The 22,148-nt window shown below is 41.4% G+C and overlaps 1 protein-coding gene across 1 annotated transcript; it reads right to left on the bottom strand.

Moving 5' to 3' along the window:
• Nucleotides 1-1,121: 1,121 nt before the first annotated feature.
• On the bottom strand, nucleotides 1,122-21,473 carry stox1 (storkhead box 1). The gene is made up of 4 exons (XM_046069932.1): nucleotides 20,968-21,473; nucleotides 5,709-5,861; nucleotides 2,304-4,965; nucleotides 1,122-1,686 (listed from the first exon to the last, which is right to left on the bottom strand). Exons 1-4 carry the CDS (start codon nucleotides 21,296-21,298, stop codon nucleotides 1,533-1,535), a joined length of 3,300 nt encoding a protein of 1,099 aa, XP_045925888.1. The 5' UTR covers nucleotides 21,299-21,473; the 3' UTR covers nucleotides 1,122-1,532.
• Nucleotides 21,474-22,148: the final 675 nt, after the last annotated feature.

Raw genomic sequence — 22,148 nt, 5'->3', positions numbered from 1 at the left:
TTTTCCCCCCCCCCCCCCCCCCCTTCATTTTTGTCAATGGCCTCATTGTAGAAAGAAAAATTGTAAATGATCCATATAGGCTTCTCTTAAGGGCAAATCCTGTAACACCTTCCCAGTTTCTGAGTGGCGCATATATGGATAAATAAAGGTTGTTGACTCTCTTGTGGTGTTTGGTCAGTGGAGTACAGTTATGAAATGGGAGAAGCATTTCAATTGGAGAACCTTAATTTGTAAGATCCTACATAATAACATGACTGGTGCATTATGGTGAAACGGTGAGATCTGAAGTGAAGCAACATTGGATTACTCTCATCCATCGTGTTTTCTAAATGTGTCCACATGGTGTCACTCTTTACCAATCTTAAAAGTTTTGAGAGACCAACAAGCAGTTGAATGAGGAGACTCCAGATGTGCGGTAAGCAGTCACATCTAGAGTGTGTTACACCACTTTTTATAGGACTCTTACTCTTTAAAGTCTTAAACTGGAATCTCCCAAAAACTCAACCTGTCAGAGCAGCTGAGTTCAAGGTGTAATCTGATATATGTGAGCTCTTGGGAATGAACTGTGTAAAAACATCAACATAATAAACTACCTCCCTTCCCGCTCTTACACTACACCGGTTTACATTCCTTCGCGGTTGGGGGGGCAGCCTGAAGTTGACTGTTGTAGTAGACACTCCTGGTTAGGTTCCACTGTCACTGAAACCTTCAGGAAATAAGGGCTTATCAGCCCTCAGGGTGCAGAGCGATGTCTGGCTTACATCACATTTACACTAGAGATAGCACTTGAACGTGTTTTTTTTAAGCTGAAGCAAATGCCGATAGATCTCCCACCAACAGATGCTGGGTAAACATTGCAGAAAAAAAGAAGTATAAAAGTATCTTGCAGTTCTATTAAGTTACATCCTCAAATAAAAACCATTGGATAAAAACAACAAAAGTAATACTGGGCCAACGACAAGACTGCTTCCTGAAGTTGATATAGGCCAAAACTGATAAGTCCCAATTTCTTTGCTTGAGTATGAGTACTGTCATTGCAGGTACTCATCTTATGTTGATGGTAAAGCAATATGACAGGAAAGACACCATGGTTGACATACACAGTTTTATTTGTGGTAATTGCTACAAGACAAGAGAAAAAAGTAAACGCTAGGAGATGTTATTGTTGTTATAAAAACTTTAACCAATGAGGCATGTAGAGAAAGAAAACTACATTTACATGACAAAAAAATGCTTGATACTCCATGCATTATCAGCACATACACAATGGGGTCTATGAAGGGATCAACCATAGCACTTTTAAAATTATTTACAAAATAATATATATATATATATATACACACACATACTGTACATCTGTACACAGACTTTTGTTGCAATATGTAGGCCTGTCAATATGTGGATGTAGGCAACAAAGTGCGAACCCTCCTTATTGGATTTCTGACCTAGCAGATGCATAGAACTTAAGATTTAAGCACATGGTTTTGGCCTACGTTAAGACACAACGTTCCAATACAAAGCTTCAGCTTCTGCTATACGTTCATGACAGGAGTTAGCTGCAGCAGTGAGCTCTGTGGTCGAATGGCGTTGCTCTTTGAATGCAGTTTCTCCAAGTTTTGTAAAAAGCCTCTTCTCTTGAGACCCTCCAGAATGACAGTGTTGCTGGAGGCCAGACTGACACGGGTCCTGTAGGGGGGGGGAGAGCAGCATGAGGCTGATATTTTCTATAAATATGCAATTTGGACAAGATGACGTGTTCTCCATCTGTCCACCCACACACCCACAATGTCAGAAAATAAGTCTTTTCTTCCTCTTTGATTATAACATGAGAATTTAAGTGCTGCACAGCAATTACACGTAATTATCAAAATGACTCCCTTCTGTCCAAATACTGGATGCTATTATTGGTCACAAGGTGTTTGTTCAGCTTACTTTAAAGAAAAAAACACAAATTGGGAGTAAGGCCAACTACAGACATGTAACCCACAGGTTAACTAACCTCAGTACAGTGTTTATTTTGCCTGTCTCCAGATTGAGATAGAGTCTGGTGTCTCCACATTCTGGAGACTGGAACTTAAGGTGTGAAAACTAGTAAAACACTGGCTTGAAGATAATGCGCATCTGGGCTAAGGGATTAGTAGAATTTCTTTATTGGTTGTGAATCTTTTTTCTCTCGTTAGCTGTCTAACTCAGTAAATTCAAAGGCTTTGACAACATACCCCTGGTCTCAAAGGTAGCTATAATAATCACAGTATCACAGCATCTTTTTTCAGATAATATGAACTATAAAGAGAGGCACTCACCGAGGAGAATCTATACCACTGTCTCCTGTGATGCTCTGGTTCTCTCCCATTTCCACCGCTTCCCCAATCTCTGCCCCCCTGGCTCCACTGGGCATGCTCAGAACAGTTCTTTGGGTCTGAAGAAAACCAGTCTCATCGAACTCATCCTCCTGCACTTCCTCCACCTCAGCTGCCCAGTGAGCAGATTCACCGTCGCCCTCGTCAGCTGATTTACGCACAGTCTCTGTGTCTGATTCTATCTCACTAGTCTGGCAGTAATCAAAGATGCTACTGTCTGCAACCTCAGATGATTCCGGACAATCCAAATCAAGGTTGGCCGCGAGACGTCTTTCCCCCTGATTCAATGCGTCTTGTCTGGGGCTGAAATCACTTTGGGCCCCTGGTGATCTTGTCCTCTGATGTTGATGACGATGATGGAGTCTCCAGCTGGTCTCCCCAGGTTTGAGGGAAGCTTCCCTCTGGGTTGCTGGAATGAGATCTTTGAAAGTGCTGTCCTTTGAATCTTGTATCGAGTCAACTTGCGTTTGGTGAAAGCTGGAATTATAATAGTGATTGTGGGGTCCCTGATATTGCAAATCAGATTCACTATTACGGTAAACCAACTGGTGGCCATGGTAGTCCGCTACACCTGTTCGGTACACATTTGCAGCATCAATAACCTCCTCCTCATTCAGACACAAGGAACTGCAGGCATCCTCATCCTCCTGCTCTCCCGGTCTCTGATAGAGCCTATAGTCTTCTTCTATAAAGCCATCAGTGTCTGTTATGGAGAGAGTGCTGTCAGCTATCAGTTCTGGCCTTTCTCCCTGGCTCACGGTCCTTTTCTCTCTATCACTGATACTGACGGGTCTTATCTCCTGTTGTTCCTGGGTGGCTGTAGTTTCACAGGCCTGCTGGTGTGAAGAGAGCTCGTCGGGCTTCTGAATATCATCCCTTTGTGGGACGGAGAGTCTGAGGGAGTGTTTCCGCTGTAAAGAGGGCTTGGGCCAGGGCATAGGTGGGTCATATGAGTGGTTTATGACAGGCTCATAAGGATGGGTAGAGAGAGTGGCATTGGTATTGGAGCACTGCTGGATGTTAGAGAGGCCGTCATCTATAGTTTGGCTGTGGTCTGGTACAGCGTTGCCTTCTCTCTCCCAGCTCTCCTTGCGGCTTCCCTCGGTCTGATGTCGGACCTTGTCGTCTATCCTGAGTGTACTGCTCTGTGGGTAGGCTGAGCTGTAGTCCAGAGGCAGCTCTCTTTTGAGCCTAATGTCTGCTTGGATATGATGATTAGCAGTAAGGTCTCTCTCATGGACACAGTCATACCTGTCCTCAGATGTAGGGGATTTCCCTGCATGCTCCCCATCTACTGCAATCACTTTTGCCCGATGTGGATCCCACGATTTGGAGCGGTGACTTGTTCGTTCCTTTCTCCCTGGCCCAGAGGCCTTGCCCTCTTTCACCTCTCGTCTTCTTTGCTCTCTGTTGATGGTGGTGGGAATAACAGTCTCAGCTTCTTTGATTGGATGAGTCTGGAAAGGGTTTTCAATGCGTTTCTTATAAAGGGATTTTCCCTCAACAGCTCCACCTTCTTCCACTTGATCTGGTTCATCAACAGGGATTTCCACTCTGAGCCGAGCACGGATCAAATCCTCCCCCTCCGGATAATCATCCACACATATGGGAGCCTTACTCTTAACCCTCTGCTTCTCTCTGGAGGAATGGGCCCTCCTTTTGCTGCGAGAGGCCTTCGGAGCAGATCTTTTCCCTGCCGCTGCCTTAGAGGAGTGATGATGCCTGGGTTTTGAGAATGTTAGGATCTCAGTAGACATTCCCTTGTCCACTCCCTTATTGTCTTTATCCAGACCCCTGTCCAACACTCTGTCTAACCCCTTGTCCTTTCTCTCCTCCAGCTTTTTCATTAAGACCGTGTGCCGTGTCAAGTTGTCCACCGTCAGTTCAGGGTTGATGCGTTTGATGATGGCATGCTCCAGGTCACGGGGTAAGTTGTTCAGGTCCTCCTCATCTCTTACTGGCCACTCCTCTGGAGGGAACTGACCTGAAAATGATGCATACTCCTTCTTGGGCTTCTCTTTTTTACCTCCATTCCTACGGAACAAACTGAGACCAAACTTCCTTCCTGGTTTGTTGTCTTTTTCTTTGCGGCCAGTGGCGTTAGTAGTGGCTGTAGTTTTGCTGATCTCACTTGCTTGACAATCTGCCGCTGTGGTGGTGGACTGATGCTGAACAGTGGGTTTGTGATCTAACGGTCGGGGCCACTTTAAGCTCTTGCCTGTGCATTCACTTATGGAAACGGAAACAGAATGCTGGTCTGGGACAGTTGAGGGAGGAACGGTAGCTGTTACAGTAGTGGAGGCGATATTAGTGGACGTTTGGAGAGGGCTGAAGCAGCTGCAAGACTTGCAGTGCGCCACTGGCAGCGTTTGAGAGCTCTCAACACAGGCATCGTTGCTCAATAGGTAAGTAATGGGAGGAGGTGAGGGAGGGTCATCTGCTGAACCAGATGTCCACCAGTTCTTCTCTCGGACCATGTTGTTGGTGATGAAATAGGTCTGTGGCGTGACAATGAAGTAGCCCTCACCTGTATGGTAAATTTTACGCTCCTTGATTAGAGTGCCCAGAGCATTGTAGAGGATGTCCTGAGTGGGGATGGTTATCCCTGAGACATAGAAAGAGCAAAGGGTGTTAAGGACAAAAGAGAAGCAACAGGACAAATTGTTTCTGGTTTAAGAGTGTGTGTCTAATAATACCAATTCCCTAAAGGAAAAGTTTGACATTTTGGAAAATATGCTTATTCGCTTTCTGACAGCGTTAGATAAGACTGATACCACATTTTTATCTGTCATTTAAATATGAAGCTACAGCCAGCTTAGCTTAGCAAGTCTGGAAACGGGGGAAACAGCTAGTCTAGCTCTGTGTTATGGTAACAAAATCCAAAGAGCACCTCTAAGATCACTAATTAACACAATATATCTTGCTTGCTTGTTTGAAACAAGCAAAAACCAATGTGTAAAAGCAAGACATCACAGTTTTACAAGGTTTTTTTTGCAGGACTGATCCTTGGAAGTTAGGGCCAAGAAATTGTTGTGCACACAACCCCTCCTAAAACAGCAAATTGTCGTTTTTACACTTTGGTTTTTGCAGGGATCCAACGCATTAGTTGCAACACTTAATGAGTTTTACAGGTGCTGGTAGGCAGATTTTGTTACTGTTGGACAGAGCCAGGGTAGCTGTTTCCATAAAATTGACAATTCTATATGAAAAGATAAATAATAATAAAGGATATGTACAGTTAGTATAGGGTTGTGCAAAATATTTACGTTGGATTTACATCTGCAAAAAATTACAACAGTATAATTTACAAATATAATGTGTAAAATGTCAAACGATTTTATGGATTACCTGGGTGGGCTTTGCTCATGTAATTGATAAGTGCTTCCTGGTTGACAAGAATTTCAGAGGAGTTCATATCTGAGATGACTGAGCACAACACCTCTGCCAAGGGAATGAACTGGGACTGTGGGACAGGGGACATCTGCACTGAGGACAGGTCACCTGAAACACACACACACACACACACACACACACACACACACACACACACCAGCAGAGTGAAACAGGTGGGTCTGCTGCAGTACCCTCAAACACACCTGGGTTAGAGAGGCCCCTCTCTGACTTGTGCTGCCAGTGAAAACAACCTAAAGTACTGAAGTTGACATTCCTCTCCTAACCAACTTCTAAATCATGACCGTGGTGGTCTATTTATGTGAGTTATATGAACCATGCCTGACTGCTTTTGAAATTCCATCAGTGCTGGGACAGACCGCGAAATTCCATTACTCCCAAAGAAATGACCACAGGTCTGCCTGCTGGGCAGATCAGATATCCTGTCCCCCATATCATACAGCCCCACATGTCTAGAAGGTGCCCTTAGATAAACACGTTACCGAAAGTGAGAAAGATTCAGATATAAGAAACAGTCTTGCAAAAATTTGTTTCACTGAAAAAATTTTGAAACTCATTCTGACATACAAACAAACTGTGGGAACCTATAAGACAGAAGCCACACAGCTACCAAATCATAAATCTGCTTTTAAAGCTTACCAGACATTTTAGAAAAGTTTAATTTTAGAATCAAAAGCCATCAACATGAGTTTCATTTGGAGAAATGTAATTGGAGCATCATGCAGTGGTTAAGTTCCTTCACGCACTGTTTTTTTTGTGTGCCTATAGTGAAGAGAGCAGGAGGGGTGAGGATAGCAGCACCATAAAGACTCATCCACACCACGTTAATAGGATAGGACATCAAAACTTAATGTGGACTTAGGTATACAGTTGAGTTCAAGTGTTGCTGTGCATAACTACAGTGGGATCCCTAAGAATGCATTACAAACCCCTGAGCGATTATTTAAAATATTGACATACTAACGTCTGCTTTTTTTGAGTAATTCTCCACAAAATATACTCATACACAGACCACAAGTAGGGATGTTCACTAATGAGAAGTGAGCTCAGTGAAAGCACCAAAACAAACCACATCCCACTGCTGATGAATGATTAGCACCTGAGCTGGGTTAACACAATCTCCCTTCATTTGAAAAGCACACACAAGGGCATGACCATAACCTTAACCACAGGACTGGAAAATTGGTTTTAGTTAATCAGCTACACCTCATTAATGTAAGCAGCACAATGGGTAAAAGAAGGGATAAGAGACAATGTGGTAACCTAACACAAAAAGTGCTCAGTGATCACACTCTACCTGCTGTATTTTATTTACCCATTACAACTTAAGTGCAAGCTTGAGTGAAAAAAAAAATGCCACACTCATATATTTGAATCATTCTTAATAGCCAGTTGGAGCTTCAGCATGTTTTTCACATTTTGTGCTGACAACAACACTTTGTGTGTGAATGTGGAATTAAGCTTGAACATGTGGCGTGTGTGTCTGTGAGTGATTCTCCCATCAACCCCAGGGCATTCAATGAAAACTCTGCCAAGCTCCCACTTGACGTAAACTAAACATTTACAACCCTCACACTTGAACCACTTATGTCCGAGGCAGGGAAAATAAACAACTAATCAAATATCTGGCATGGTAAAGCATGACAGAACACACAAATACTGATAGATCCAGGCACGCCCATGAATAACTTTCATTTGACAAGGAATGTGTAATTGGTACCACAGACAGTGTTGCCAGATTTGAATGACAAAAAGTAGTCCAATCAGAGCCTAGAACCTGCATAATAATAGACAGAATGATAATTTGAATAGGGAAAAGGGGTACAATCGTTTGGTTTTGATGTTGGTCAGTTATCAGTCGTTGCATGTCAAGCCAACCCTACAGAGCTTATTTATTGGAATATAGTCTTACTCCCTGTAGGTGGAAATGGAAATCACCCAAATGATCTTTACGTACCCAATTAAATAAAAAGTAGCAGAAAACACTGACCACAGAGCAGCTTTTTCCTCGCTGAAATGTATTAATCACACTGCTTCAGATTCTGTGTTTTGCTTAAATAGAGAATGTTTTATCCTCAGTGAGAAATAAGTCAAGCAAAGTCAGTAAAAAAACAATTATCAGCACTGTGAGCTCACTTAAGGCTCATAAGTCTCACAGACAGGGATCTTTCATTGTAAATCTGATCCTATGAAACAGAGGGATTGTTAAAAAAAAAAAAAAAAAAACCATCTGCCTCTCCTTGGCCCGACAGAAGACGTTAATCTGACTAAACCTCAGAACGGATATCTCAAAAGCAGTCTCCCTGGGCAGTGAATTAGTGCTGCTGACTTAGCTTCTCATTGTTGTTAACTTCCTATAGGAATCTCTGGCAGGCTGTCCACATGGCAACCACTTATAACCACTGTCAACAGTCAAAAGGCCAACAAGGATTTGATAGGGTCAGAGGAAGGGGAGGCAGATAATTAATGTCTTAATCACAGGGAATCAATAAGCTAATGGGAAATTACTAGTTTTGGTAGATCCAGTGTTATCCTCTCTGACCAAAGCAGGATATCCTGTCGGACAACTGCTAGCATGATTTATACTCTTAAGGGAGTTAAAAACAGAAATAGGTTCAAGCAAGAGCATGTTTTCCACATGTCATTCAATTAATTACAGCATGATAGCAGCACTGACTAACAGAAAAATGAGACTGACAATAAAACAAAAGACAAAAATACACCTACAACTGTTTATTTGTTGTGATAGAAGGGTGGGCCTGGCAAAGGATTAGTGTTTATTGAGTCTAACATTAGCAGGTGTGACCGTCAGGGAAGTCCACTGTTGTAACGGTCTTCTCTCCAGGGGGAACAGACCTCTGTGTTCCTGTAATCTTAGAACGGGCCGCCAACATTACACTCATTGTCATACACAGCATGAATACCCTGCTGGGTGCCATGGCAACCGAACTCTGTGCCACAAGGAGGAGGGAGGGAAATGACATCTTGAGAGTCAAAAAGGAGACCAGACTTATCTTAAATTAGGAGGAGCAGCGGTTCAGCACAATCCATTAAAAAGGGACACTACACCAATTTTTCCAACCATTTCTGTAACTTTCCAAAACCGACAATCTGACACTCTCCCCCACTTCATGCCATGAATGGATCGGCAGTGAGAAAGGGGCCATAGTTAGAACTTCTCTCTTTTTTTGTTACACAAAACTTTTTTTGTCATTTTTCATGTGAACACCTGAGTAAAACATCATAGAGGTCTTCCAGGAGAGACTGAAAACATGGAGTAAAACAATGACTTGTGACCCACCGTGAAAATCATAACTATGCAAACCGTTTAGGCACAGAGTAAGTTCATTTGATATAGTACAGCAATAGGAGTAGGAATATTCTTTTTTTTATCCTATATGTCATCCCATGACCTCCAAATTTGCATCCATAGTATCTCATTGAGAACCACTAGCGTAATGCATTCTTTATATGCCAATTTGGATTAAAAGAGTTCATTACAACTATTTCTTCCCATGTCATAAACCTTCCATGTCACAATAAACTGCTGCCTGGGGTATGAAAATGAAAAATGCTCATGATTGACAGAGACCTTCTCTTCTCTATCCCCACTGAGATCTTTTTGGCTGCTGACAATGATCAATACCACATGTATTCACATGGCTGTGTCGTTAGCTGGCCTCACAGCCACATGAGTCCCATTTTGTACGTGATTGCATTACCTCCAGTCTCTTAAAATAATACTACACCACACCATACGGTACATACTGTAGACCTTCCATGATGTATTTAAAATAATGTTTTAATCTAAGAGTCACGCTAACTCTAAATTATCTTTACTGAACACAAAGGAGAAAACATTTTCCCATGAGTACTGCAACGTGACGGTCAAAGTGATACAGATTAAAGGGACATTTGAAATCCTGCAACAACACATATAATACAGCAATATTTTATGACCTCTCATTTAGGTTAGATGGATAGACATCAAGTCACCCTAAAATTTGGCATTTATAAGCTGAAAGTAGCTGTTGACCTCGCATTGGTAACACACAGATCAAACATGTTGTATATGATGTATGATAAATGAGGCGAGGCTTAGCTTTGATCACATCACAAACATGCAGTCAGACAAACGAGCGCACACATTTGCACCTTGATGTGAAACCTTGATTATAATGTTGTGTGCTTCTAGCCACACTACCTCCGTGGCTCTAGCAATGGCAATGTTGATCAGACCACCATTTTGGTCCAGACTGAAATATCTAAACAACTGTTGGATGGATTGCCATGCCATTTTGTACAGACATTCATGTCCCACTTATTATGAATTGTAATACCTTTGGTGATCCCTTAACGTTTCCTCTTGCTGCATCATCAGGTCAAAATTTCTAATTTGTCTAATACTTCGGTTTATGAGTAAATATCTGTAAAACAAATGACATTCCCATCAGCCTCAGCTGTAATTTGTGTTTGGTGCCAAATATTAGCATGCTAACACATTAAACCAATGAACATGTTAAACATTATACCTGCCTTTTGGCATTATGAACATCTTAGCATGCAGATGATAGCATTTAGCTCACAGCAGAGCTTGTTGATACCCAAGTGCACAAGCCAACCAGGCCATATGGGAGTGACCCTGCAGCTCTGAAGGGGGAAAGCATCCTATCACATCTAAACATGCATCTACAGATTTTGACAGACAGGAAACCATAGTCATTCCTCGATGGGAGACAAGAAACCAAAGCAATAAAGAAGGTTGCACAACTTGTGACTGAATCTAGTACTTGACATTTCACCTTAATGCTATCACAGATAAAAATCAAACTGAAAAATCAGGCCTATTGCCACAACCCCTCACTCCATGGGCTCTCTGGAAACACACACTCACGGACACACACCATCTTATCTCATCCTGGTATCGTCTAATCTTTTAGGCTCCAGTAGGCAAACAGGCTAATCTTCTCTCTCCCTCATTAAGGACACACTGCATGCATTCAACATTAACTTGAGGCCTGCCCAAACTGCAAAATCCCTCCCTGTCTCTTGTCGACTGAGACCTTGTGAAGAACACGCTTCATTGAATCTACAGGCTGTACGTGAAAGATCTGAATTAAGTCTCTGGTGAGACAATGTCAAACATTCAGATTCAGTGTAATGGGAACAGATGCCAACTGTAATTTATGCCGTGAGTCTCTCCCAGTCCCACGACCACCTCTCTTTGTTTTGGGTTTTTTGGTCTAACAGGCCTCCATGACTCCGCCCTCCCCTTCTCGTGCATGTGTGTGTGTGCATCACACTTTTTAAAAGTGCTTTACAAGTTTGTTTCTTTCACTCCCATAGAACACACAGAAGTGGGCGTTACGGTTAAATGGCCCAATAAACTTAGAGAAAAGATCGCTTCAGAAAGCAATCACAGCCCGAATGTCCCAACAACCAAACCTCGCCCAGTCTAATGACACTGCCCTTTCCTGCCCCTCCACTCTGAAAGCACTTGGTGAAATACTGTTTGGCCATAAACATTACATTAAAATGTTTGCAATACATATCTTTTGTTGAATGTAATGAAATGACCTTCCTGTATGTACTTGGCAAAATTTTATCAACACGGCTTAATATCAAATCAATCAATAAATCAATAAAATTGGAAAGACTGAGCCACTGATTCACTACAATAAAATCAGCATTCCTGCCCAAACTTGACGGCATTAGGTAAATATTTAATCGGACCCATTGGCGGTTCAGTATCTCAGAGTGCTCGTGTTTAAATATTAAGTGAAGAGTGGAAGTGGGAGGAGAAGGAGTGAAATTTGGACTGTGCCCTCTTTGTAATCAGTGTTTGAGAAAACGCATTTGTTGGCAGGTTAACATTTCCAGCTGACTCACAAAAACTAGATAAAATCTGGAGAACATTTTGCATTATTTAATCTAATTTGGGCCTATTGTCAGGATATGAACGCTGACGTTTGAATGCTGCATCTGAAAGTACTCATGAGAAGAAGAGATAAGAGAAAGAGTCAAAACACCATGACTAAAGAGGACTCATGAGCTTTGAGCGATGAGGAGAAACACAGGCAGGCTTTGTGTTGACTCAAATCACCATAGAAACCTTTACTGTGGCAGCGACCTGCCACATGCAATACAAAGCCAAAGAAAAAGAAGAAACAGCAGCAGAAGTATAGTATGGATATCTATAATCCAGCTTTAGCCTTGAGACTCACTTTGCCAAATCAACCCTTTGACATTTAACACATGTTGGCAAGAAAGCATAAACATGCTGTGACTAAGCTTCTCAAACTGACATTCACAGAGCTTAAAACATCTACGCTCACATAGTTGGTCAGCATAGATCTTGGCTGCAAATCCCTGCAGCTGTAATTGCTTCCATTAAACAATGTCTTTACCATCTGACTCACAGACAGAACAATTTTACAAATAAATGACCTGGTACTAAACTAGTGTACAAAATCCCCTGTTATCGTGTTCTTAGGAAATAGGAAACACACCTGACCGGGTGTTTAACATAAGACCAGTAACAATGTGAAGGTAGAGAGGGCTGTATTTAACAGCACAGCCCAAAGAGGTCTGTGTAACATGATACAAATAAACAGTGCCAGGAGACAGGAATAAAAACATGTTATCTTCACTTTTGTTGTCTTTTTACTGCAAACGTCACACCTCCTCATACTTGATGGGCCACACCTCAACATATCTGTCTCTCGTCTGCTTTCATGAACATGAACATTACCCCACAGTATGCCAGATGCTTGGCAAGCCAAAGGCATTTAAATGTGGACCACAGTGCCTTTCTTTTTCTTCTTTAATGGCCACGTACATGTTTTTCACATTTCTGTTGGAATCACTAGATGTGTAGAAACTATATCCAAGTCCTCTCCCTCCTCTAAGGCCAAATTTGTCACAATCTCCCGAGTAACTACTTCAGCCCAGATCGCATGTGTTCAAGACTAATCTAAACATTTCATCTTAATAGATGATGTTCGGTTAAAAGGGACACTCCAGAGAATGATGGCCAAAATTAATATTAGATACCCTGACTTTCAGTCCCTTGTATAAATAATCCTGCATGACATCATAAGGTTTTTTTTTCAGACTTTGGAGACTATGGTTATTCATACAAAGCTCAATTTTTCTGTCAATGTCATGAAGCGTTGAATGAGTGCTGAAAGAATTTGAAATACATAAAAGCTCAGTATTCATAGGACACAATCGGCTCCCTTCCGCGGTTCTTGGTGGTTTTGGTATTCTGTCTGTTCTGTCTTTCAAAACTGAATTCAAGGACTTCAAACTAATTTGACCCTGGTATTAGTGATACTTATCCCACAGCTTGCATCATACCCGAAAAAACATTTTAAGCTTTACTATAAAAGGTTTTTTGCAAAATGCAAAAGATAGAGTGAATGCATGAATGGATAAATTAACATTACTTAGGTAGTTGATAAAAAGATAAAATAAATGTGTACATCTTTAAAATAATATTTTTTAAATCAATATCAAAGGATGGATGGATTGTTGCTTATATTCTTCCTCTGCATAAAGGAGGGAAAAGTCCCAATAACTATTATATCTCCACAATATCATGTCTACTTAAAATCTTACAGTGTATGCGTTTTCACTGTTTATTTCTAATGAGTCTTTGGGTCAAAACATAGTACCATCCTCTTGCAAGGAATCTTGGCGTGTGGTTTAACAGTCTGACAATCTAAGTTTCAAGCAGCACACCACAAGGCTTGTGCAATCGTGTTTTTACCATCTTAGACATATATCGAAAATACGATCAATGTTAACTTTTAAGGACACTGAGACCATTTTACATGCCTTCATCTCATTAAGCCTGGATTACTGCAACAGCCTTTTTACTTGCTTGACCTAAAACTCTATTGATCGACTCCAGACTGTAAAGAGCACAGCTGCCAGGCTTCTAACCAGAACCAAAAAATCATTTGTTCTGTTTTATCTCTGACCGTATGCGCTGGCATCTACTTTAAGATCCTCGGGCAGATGTCTGATGTCTGTTCCAGAGTCTCGACTGAGAACTAAAGGGGACAGAGCCTTTGCAGTCAGGGCCCCGAGGCTCTGGAACAGCCTGCCCGAGGAAATCAGGGCAGCTCAGTCAATGAACTCTTAAAACATACATTTATAGGAGAGCCTTTCCCGATTTTAGTGGATTTCTATAGTTATTTTCTTTTAGCTGTATTTTAATTCTATACAAAAGTTTTCTTGTTTTCATCTGGTTTCTTGTTTTATTATTTGTTTTATTATTATTATTATCTCAGCCACTACTTTATCATCAACTAAAACAATGCTAAGAAAGTGATTCAGACAGTGATTCCCTGATGTTGTTCAGACCTTTTGGCACTCAATTGTGTGGGGCTAGTATATAACTTCCTGGCTGACTGATATAATAGTGAAAAATTGTCCTGTATTCAATCTTTGTTTGTGTGTGTGTAACAGAAGGTGTCAGAACAGAAAGTTACATTTTAGCTTCTGTCTTATGTCACTATTTATGGTCTTTGTAACTTAAACACCTGTACAATATGCATTTTTATGACACTTCTGCAATGTTTCAGTGATGATAAAACTAAACAGTGCTTTGCATTTCACTCTTGTACTAACCACGGAATTCAGAAATAAGCAAGAGCCTCTGGTTTCCCATGTTTTGTCTTAAGATTCAGGTATTTTTACCCGACTCCACCCATATGGCTTTTGCCCACTAACACCCTGCCGCCAAAACATATGTACACACAATCTAAGATGGTTTCCAGCAGATCCACACCCCTTAATAAAGAGTGATGGGAGTCATTGGTTGCAGATGAAACCCATTTCCTCCTTTTTAACCGAGCTCAAGGTGCTGCAGATTCCTGTGTTTGTTATCCCAGAACAGAGCTCCCGTCCGGTGTTTGCCATGTGATCCATCGCTTTTTTAATGCCTTGCAACCCGTCAGCTCATAGCTCTGCTGTGGTCCTTGAAAGTATCTTTCACTCTTGAAATACAATAACGACCCTGTGCTATCACAGAACCGATGTTAGCATACCACTGAATTTATCAATGCTAAATGAAGCAAAGAAAACATCCTGTCAGGAAAGTGAAGAGTAATAGTAAAACCAAATTTAATGCAATATAGGCTCACTTTTGTGTCGAGCCATTTGTCTGACCAGAGAGTGAATGAAGATAAATCCCAGGAGGGAAACCCAAGCTGCCGCTGACAGGGTGTATAAGCTGAGGGATATAGAGAAAACTCCTCAGCTGTTATTGTTGGCACCGCTCCACTCCACCACTATGGGTGAGTCCAATATTTGGGTCGATCAAGAAGCAGAGATGCCTGATTTGCACCAGGGGTGAGCTTCCTGCTCAATGGGAAAGGATGTGGCTAATGATGTGCTGAGAGGCATGCACGCACACACATAGTCCCTCACACATGTGTAGACACCATGGAGGGTCATGTCTGAGAAAAGAGGTCAAGGTTTCCTCATATCTGAACCGTGTACTAAACCATCATTTACAAGCACAGAAAGCGTCTTAGATAAATGTAGAGACATACCCTTTGTGCTCGCAGTAAAAGATAATATGAGTGGTGATTGTTTAAGACTGCAGCCTAATTAACTTATACCAACAATGCAATTTGAAAATCAATCTAAAGTAACAACAAAGCTACACAAATCACAGCAGCTACTTTTCTTTCCATTACATTAAGTAAAAAACGTTTATTTAGGATAAATGAAATTAGGTCTACCAAACCAACACCAAGTCAGACTCTACACTGTTGGGGTACCAGCACATATGGTTTATGGTTTCCAAAAACATTCCTCCTCTGTTTTTGTGAGGAGAACAAGATTGAACCAACCGCTGTCATAATACAGACTAATCATCATTTTGAGCCTGAAAAACAGCAGCATATATTTTGTATAACAGCGTAATGTCATACTATTAGTGTCAAGGGAGCTCGAGAGTTATTATATTTAACCAATATTGTTTAAGAGCAGCTCAGATGGTAGCTGTAACTGAGCAGAGCGGAACAGATCTCACACAAATGCACCTTCTGTGAGTGTTTCCCTTCATCAAACTTGTCTTAATAAAATACAGACAAATACATCAACAAATCATGGGATTTGTTAATTTAGCAATGTCTTAAGTAAAAACAAAACACAGGGGCACTCCTGCAGTTACCAGGGGATAGCCTTCAGGAAACGCTCAACTAACTAAACTCAACTAAAAAATGGAAATTGGGACTTGATTAAAATATATCCATATGTGTTGAGGAGTAAAATAAACATCTGGTTGGTGTTGTGCTGATCCTTAGTAAATTTACAATAATTAAAGAACCGCATAAGCAGTTGAAATAGCTAAAAGTAGTCAATAAACAGATGAAATGAAACTAAAGTAATGGATAAACAGTTATCTTAAAGTAATGAATGGTTGAAGCTAAATTTGAACTTTTACCACTGGTAACCTAGTAGAATGAATGCAAACTTGACCAAAGCAACCTAAACAACACCAACAATTCAGTAGTATGAAATTTTCATAGTAACAATATCCACTTGTTATTAAATGGTGTTCCAGTTTACAATTTATATGACTATAGTTGGAACATGGTGGGTGGCATTGGGGTATGTCAGACAAAATTTTAAGTTGGGAGCCATTGCTGTAAACAACCAACAAAAGCTAAACCGGTCAGTGAGTGAAGAACACCTGGATACTGTATTGATGTTTGTTTGCCTTTTAACAAACCCTCTGAAGCTAACTGACCTCAAAGCGGCTTGTTAGCAAGAAGGTTGTAACCTTTGACCCATGCTGCTTAGTTAGGACAGGGTGGGCCATTTAAACCAGGAAAGCCCCGGCAAGGGGGTGTCATGGTTAATAAGCTAACATCTGGAAGAGTTATGACCATTAGTGAAGCGCTTTGAGACTCTGACAAAATACCCTCATGTAAGTAGATACCCCTTGTGTGAAAATACAACACTTTCAAGCAGAAAGTAAAAGGCAGAAATGAGGCTCTCTGAGCTGGCAAACTCAGGAAATGATCTCAAGAGTAAATGAAGCATTTCAGGAATGCTTCACCACCTCATGGTATGGCGAGTTAAATGAAACATACCATTTAAAAAGGAAACTTGGCTTAAAAAGTGCAGCACAGCCGTGCCCTTGCTCTCCAAAAACACACATTGGGAGACCTACAGTGTGTCCTACAATGGCCAAAAAAGTGTTTTCCATGGTGAAAGTAGGAGTCCTGTCTAGAGGAGTCATTTATGTCCATGTTCAAAGACGAAGGCAGTTTACCGAGGTTGATTGTAGAGTGGATACAGGACACCTCATTACACCACAAGCTGACTCCATATAAATGTTTCAGGCCGTGGAGCCATGCTCATCCTGCTGCAGATCAAGACAATAGTAGGACTCTAAATAATGCAGAACCAGCTAACTGTCAGTATGAAGACTCTGGTTTCAACAGGAGCCTGGATATTTCTCCAGTAAGAATTTAGTATTTTTCTGACAAGGTGATTCATACATTTTAATTCATAAGAACAAATCAGTTAAAATCTCATCAAGGGAATAGTTCAACATTTTCGTAAATATGCTTGTTCTCTTTTAAGTTAGACAAGAAGATCATTACCACTGTTGATTACCACACAAGGTGATTAACTTAGCTCAGTATAAAGACTGGAGGAGCAGGTAACTGCTGGCCTGCCTGGCTCTTGCCAAAATAATACACCTACCGGCACATCTAAATTTGACTAATTTACATGTTTTAACTAGTTCAATTTGAACAGAGCGAGGCTATCTACCTATCTTAAATGCTAAGCTAAGTTAATTGCCCTTTAGTTTCAGCACCATAGTTAAAGCAGAGACATGAAAGAAAGTGAGTACGCACATTTCCAAAAATGTAGAACAATTCCTTTAAAGCAAAACGCTGATTACTGCAACTCTCGCGTAAAACATCTTAACTAGATTAGTTTAGTGGAACTGAACTGGAGTAAATATGAGCTATTTGATAGAATTGGATAACTCGTCAGTTATTTGGATTCATGCGGCATGCAGACACCTTAGCTTGATTTCTATGGGTGTTGTTATTGTGTACATGCAGTACCTGTACATGTTGCTTTTGTTTTCTGATGTGTATTTATGTGTCTCTGCTATACCACAAATTGCGGAAGTCTAAAAGAGTGAGCAGGATAAAAGGTACGGTTTCTATGAACAAACAGGAGCACCACCAACAGTGGTGGAAAATTCAATTTGGTAGATTTATTAAGGCAAAAACAACAAAAGACAACAATTACCTCACATTTTTCTTTTCATATTTTGTGTTTACGGCAGGATACTACATTAATAAAGTTATATCTTATCTTATCTTAGTTATTAAAAATGTATGAAAACCAAACAGGGTTATTGTAAACCATTTCTAAACCTGATTATTAAAGCTTTCAGGTTACAGTGTAAATGTAAACATATTGACTGTCATTACTCTCAGCAAGAAGGATCTGGACTCTACTCACACTGATCATTAATTAAAAGGAAGAAAAGGGAAGAAGACATAATTTCAGAGTAAAAGAGGAAGAATGAGAAACACCCTGCATGAGCTGAAGCAGAGAGGTCAACTGCAGTACCAGTGGGGCCCATTCCCACAAGGATAACAACCAAGCCTGTTCATACTAACTCCTCGCCCTGTCTGTTTACCTCTGACCTAACCTCACCACGATCCCCTTCCTCCATCAACCCTCCCCAACTCCCGCACACCTCCTCTGCATATTCACCCCTTTAGAAGAGGCCCGGAGGTGGCGGATCGACCCACAGAACAATCTGTCTTCACTCAGGCTATCAGCACTGATAACCAGACAGGACTAGTGAGAAATTGTCACAAATTACTCTGAGTGATTGTGTTTGTTTGCCTGGAAGCTTTGTTTTACCATCTTTGTCTCTCTCCACTTACAATTTAGCGAAACATCATCTAAACTAATTCCTTTACTTTCCATTAAACAACCTCCTCACGTCAGGAAAGTCACGTCTCAACCTTGCTATGACCTGAGAGAGGAAATAGGGCGGTTTGAAATTCACTGTAGCCCATAACTCATAACATTTCTGTTTTCTAGCTGACATATTTATATCAGGACAATGTCAAGGCCTTTAAGTCCGTGCCTGATATCAGTCCAGGAGTCTGACTTCTACAGTCCCTCACTGGCCGTGAAACACAGGGACATTAATTCTGGGTAACAGCAAAACGGCAGCGGTAGGCAGCCAGTCACGCAGTGATTCACTGCTGACCAGTCCTCAGTGAGAAGGCAGTAAACCAGGCTCTGACAGCCTGCCACTGTCAATTTCCATCCAGGATTTGTTAAGGAACAGAAGGAGGTGACATGTCCACACGCAAACGTGTTTGCTTACAAGTTTCTGGTGTGAAGCTCAAACATGAAGAGCCTGTTGATGTATTGACGCCTGCTTTGCATCCGACTGTGAGCTCATGCATGCCTGTGCACACCTTTGTGCTGACGCTTCGCATAGTAATAAGCTCAGCATCACCTTTGACTCATATGGTGTCTGTTTGTGTGCTGAGTTGAAGCTTAGGGCCAGAAACTCTTTCACAGCGGGGTGGAATGTCAACCTCCAACCCCCCCCCATCCCTTACCCCACCCCTTCCCTCCGTCACTCCATGCCCTCCTGGGGCTCCCCTTGTGTGGTCTCTTCATCCCCTTCACATCACATTCCTCCCTTCACTTGTCCGTGCACTGTTCAATCTGGCAAAGCAGACTGACACAAAAGGTAGACAGTGGCAAGGCGTGCATCCAGACAAAACAGCACTCAAACAAAGAGACACATAATTGGAAAGACAGATCATGAAACTGAGGCAAGGCGGCTGGACCAAATGGCAACTCACAGCCAATATGTGTGTGTTGCCTGGACACTGTTTCAACAACCAAAAGGAGCAAAGGAACCTGCTGCAGCTCAACTATCCTTCCACCATTTGGGAAACCTGCCTCTAAAACTATTGCATCCTGTAGTTGTTTTATTGGATCATTTTAAGTGGAAGGTGGTGTTTTGTGGTAGAAACATAAACATCTATCCCCACATACCTCTATTTGTTATAACCTACAGTTTAGCTTGTTTCTTCTAACGTTAAAAAAACAGGGTGAATAACCTGAGTACCTCTTAAGAACACTGTCTTTAAGTCTAAAATCCACAAAGGGTTATCATTTTCTCAGGCATTTACAGCCCACACGATCGGGGAGGCTTTCTATTCATTGTTTCGTGCAGGTATATGCTGCTTTAAAACACATCTGAGAAGGAGAGCCAGAGAAGGGGAGAGATTATAAGTAATTACATCGTATATAGAGCTTTGTTAACAAGCTCTGGTAAACATATCACTGTGTCGACAACAAATGGAGGCTGATTGGTCACAAAATCCTCTCAAACACAGCAGACATTACTTGGGTGATACAGATTTAAGGAATATGTTCCCACAGGCTATTTGAACTGATGCCACAGCTTTGTCAGTGATAAAAACAAAGCACCTGTGGTGGTGAAACTGGTTTGAAATTGGTGAACATTTCACTGCTCATGGCAACAAAATGTAGCCTCTTTTCAAATTATGCCAATTTTTTAAGCACAAAGAAGAAGAATGGAGAAAAATCAGGTGGCTATGCCGGTGATCTAAAAGATAATTACCATTCTTTGTTTTGAGAGTTTTATGTCTCTACACTTTGCAACATCCAAGAAACAAGTGACTTGCCTGTTTATCTCATGACAAAATAATGGTCATAATTGCCCAAATCTAGAGTTACAGATAGAAGGACACACTAAAAATAGGCCTAAGACAACATTTCTTATGACAAAATCCAGAAGTAAAGGGGGAGGGGGGTGTTAAACTCTGCCAGCTACATGTTGTTCAAAGTTTATGGCTTTCGCACATTTGTGTCAGTTTGGTAAACAAATGTTGGTTGTGTGACTCAACAGTGTCCCCTAAAAAGAAAAATGCTCTTGCATAACTGTGGTAGCTGTTCACTGTGATGTTTTTATTTCCTTTGCAACACCTATAATACCTATAATAGGCACTGCAGCCTCTACATTCTGGAAACATTCTGGACTTAAGATGCACAAGGAAAGTTGTATTACTACAATAGTTTGCTTCATAATAGTACTTTATAATACCACTGGTTACAGTTCATTGACAAGATTGATGTTACATACCGACAGCTTTAATAATAAATCCCTTTGGTGACCTCAGAGCTCTGCGCATCCACGCTTCTCTCAGCACCTCCAAGTTGTTTGCGTTCCCTTGAATGAAAAGCACCAAATTTTCCATCCATCCCTGAAAATACACTTCAGCAATGGCCTTAACAAGCCTTTTATTCCAGAAACTGCGCAAGTTTTGTGTCTTAAAGTCCGCAAAAATCTCCTGGCCACTCGTAGTATTGGCGTTGAGTTTCCCTCCGCCGGCGCGCAAAGTCTCCTCATCCGGGCCGAGGACTACAGCGAGCGAAGCGGCGGAGAGCTGGACAAGCCGCTGCTGGTGAGACATTTCTAACGCCTTTGTCGGCTCCAGAAGGGAACTATCATGCTAGGAATGAAAATGCACGTGTTAAAAGACGCTTCTTCTCTCTGAAAACCCTAACAAACAGCGTGTTTTGCCACGCATTCCTCTAGTGTGCGAGTTCAACAGCGAGTGAACCGGGGGCGCAGGGGACGTCCGACTGGTTTCTCTCGGCTTCCAGGGAAACCAGTGACGGTGGTGAGAGGAGGAGGGCTCAGCAGAGCAGCCTGCTGCTGGGTCACACAGGTAGACCTCCCACTGACTATTAACTGGTGTGTGTGTGTGTGTGTGTGTGTGTGTGTGTGTGTTTTGATTCTCTTCTGCTGCCAGGAACCTTTCAGACAGGTGCTGTTTCACTCATGGCACACAAGCAAAGCATATATTGTTTCGAGTGCCCTTATTTTCTTTATCTGCATCATAATTTACTAGAACATATCTTCAAACTAAATGTGATATTTGCACAAAGGCGATTTAATATTTATAAAATTAACTTATGGGAAGAATAGCTATCCAGCAAAGTAGCCTGCAGGTTGTAATACAAGCACACATCTTGTTGATAACTAAGGAAAGGTCTAAATTAGGACATCAACATGGAGGGCTTGTAAAATACTTCCATCAAAGGGGAGCCCATGAAGTGCCAACAAAGCTTGAACGTAGCTTTTGTTGAGAGATTTAGAATCAATTCATATTATATTTGTTTATATACATCATTAATCTCCTTATGGTTGCTGCCACAAATAAATCATTTAATACAGATGCCAGAGCTAGTTGGTTTGTGTGGGATCTTGTGAGAAACATGTATTCCCTTGGATATTGCATTTCACAACAATGACTTAAC

This window comes from Micropterus dolomieu, linkage group LG15 (assembly GCF_021292245.1).
Source record: "Micropterus dolomieu isolate WLL.071019.BEF.003 ecotype Adirondacks linkage group LG15, ASM2129224v1, whole genome shotgun sequence".
Lineage (NCBI taxonomy): Eukaryota > Metazoa > Chordata > Actinopteri > Centrarchiformes > Centrarchidae > Micropterus > Micropterus dolomieu.
This window is presented reverse-complemented; position numbering and strand designations above follow the sequence as displayed.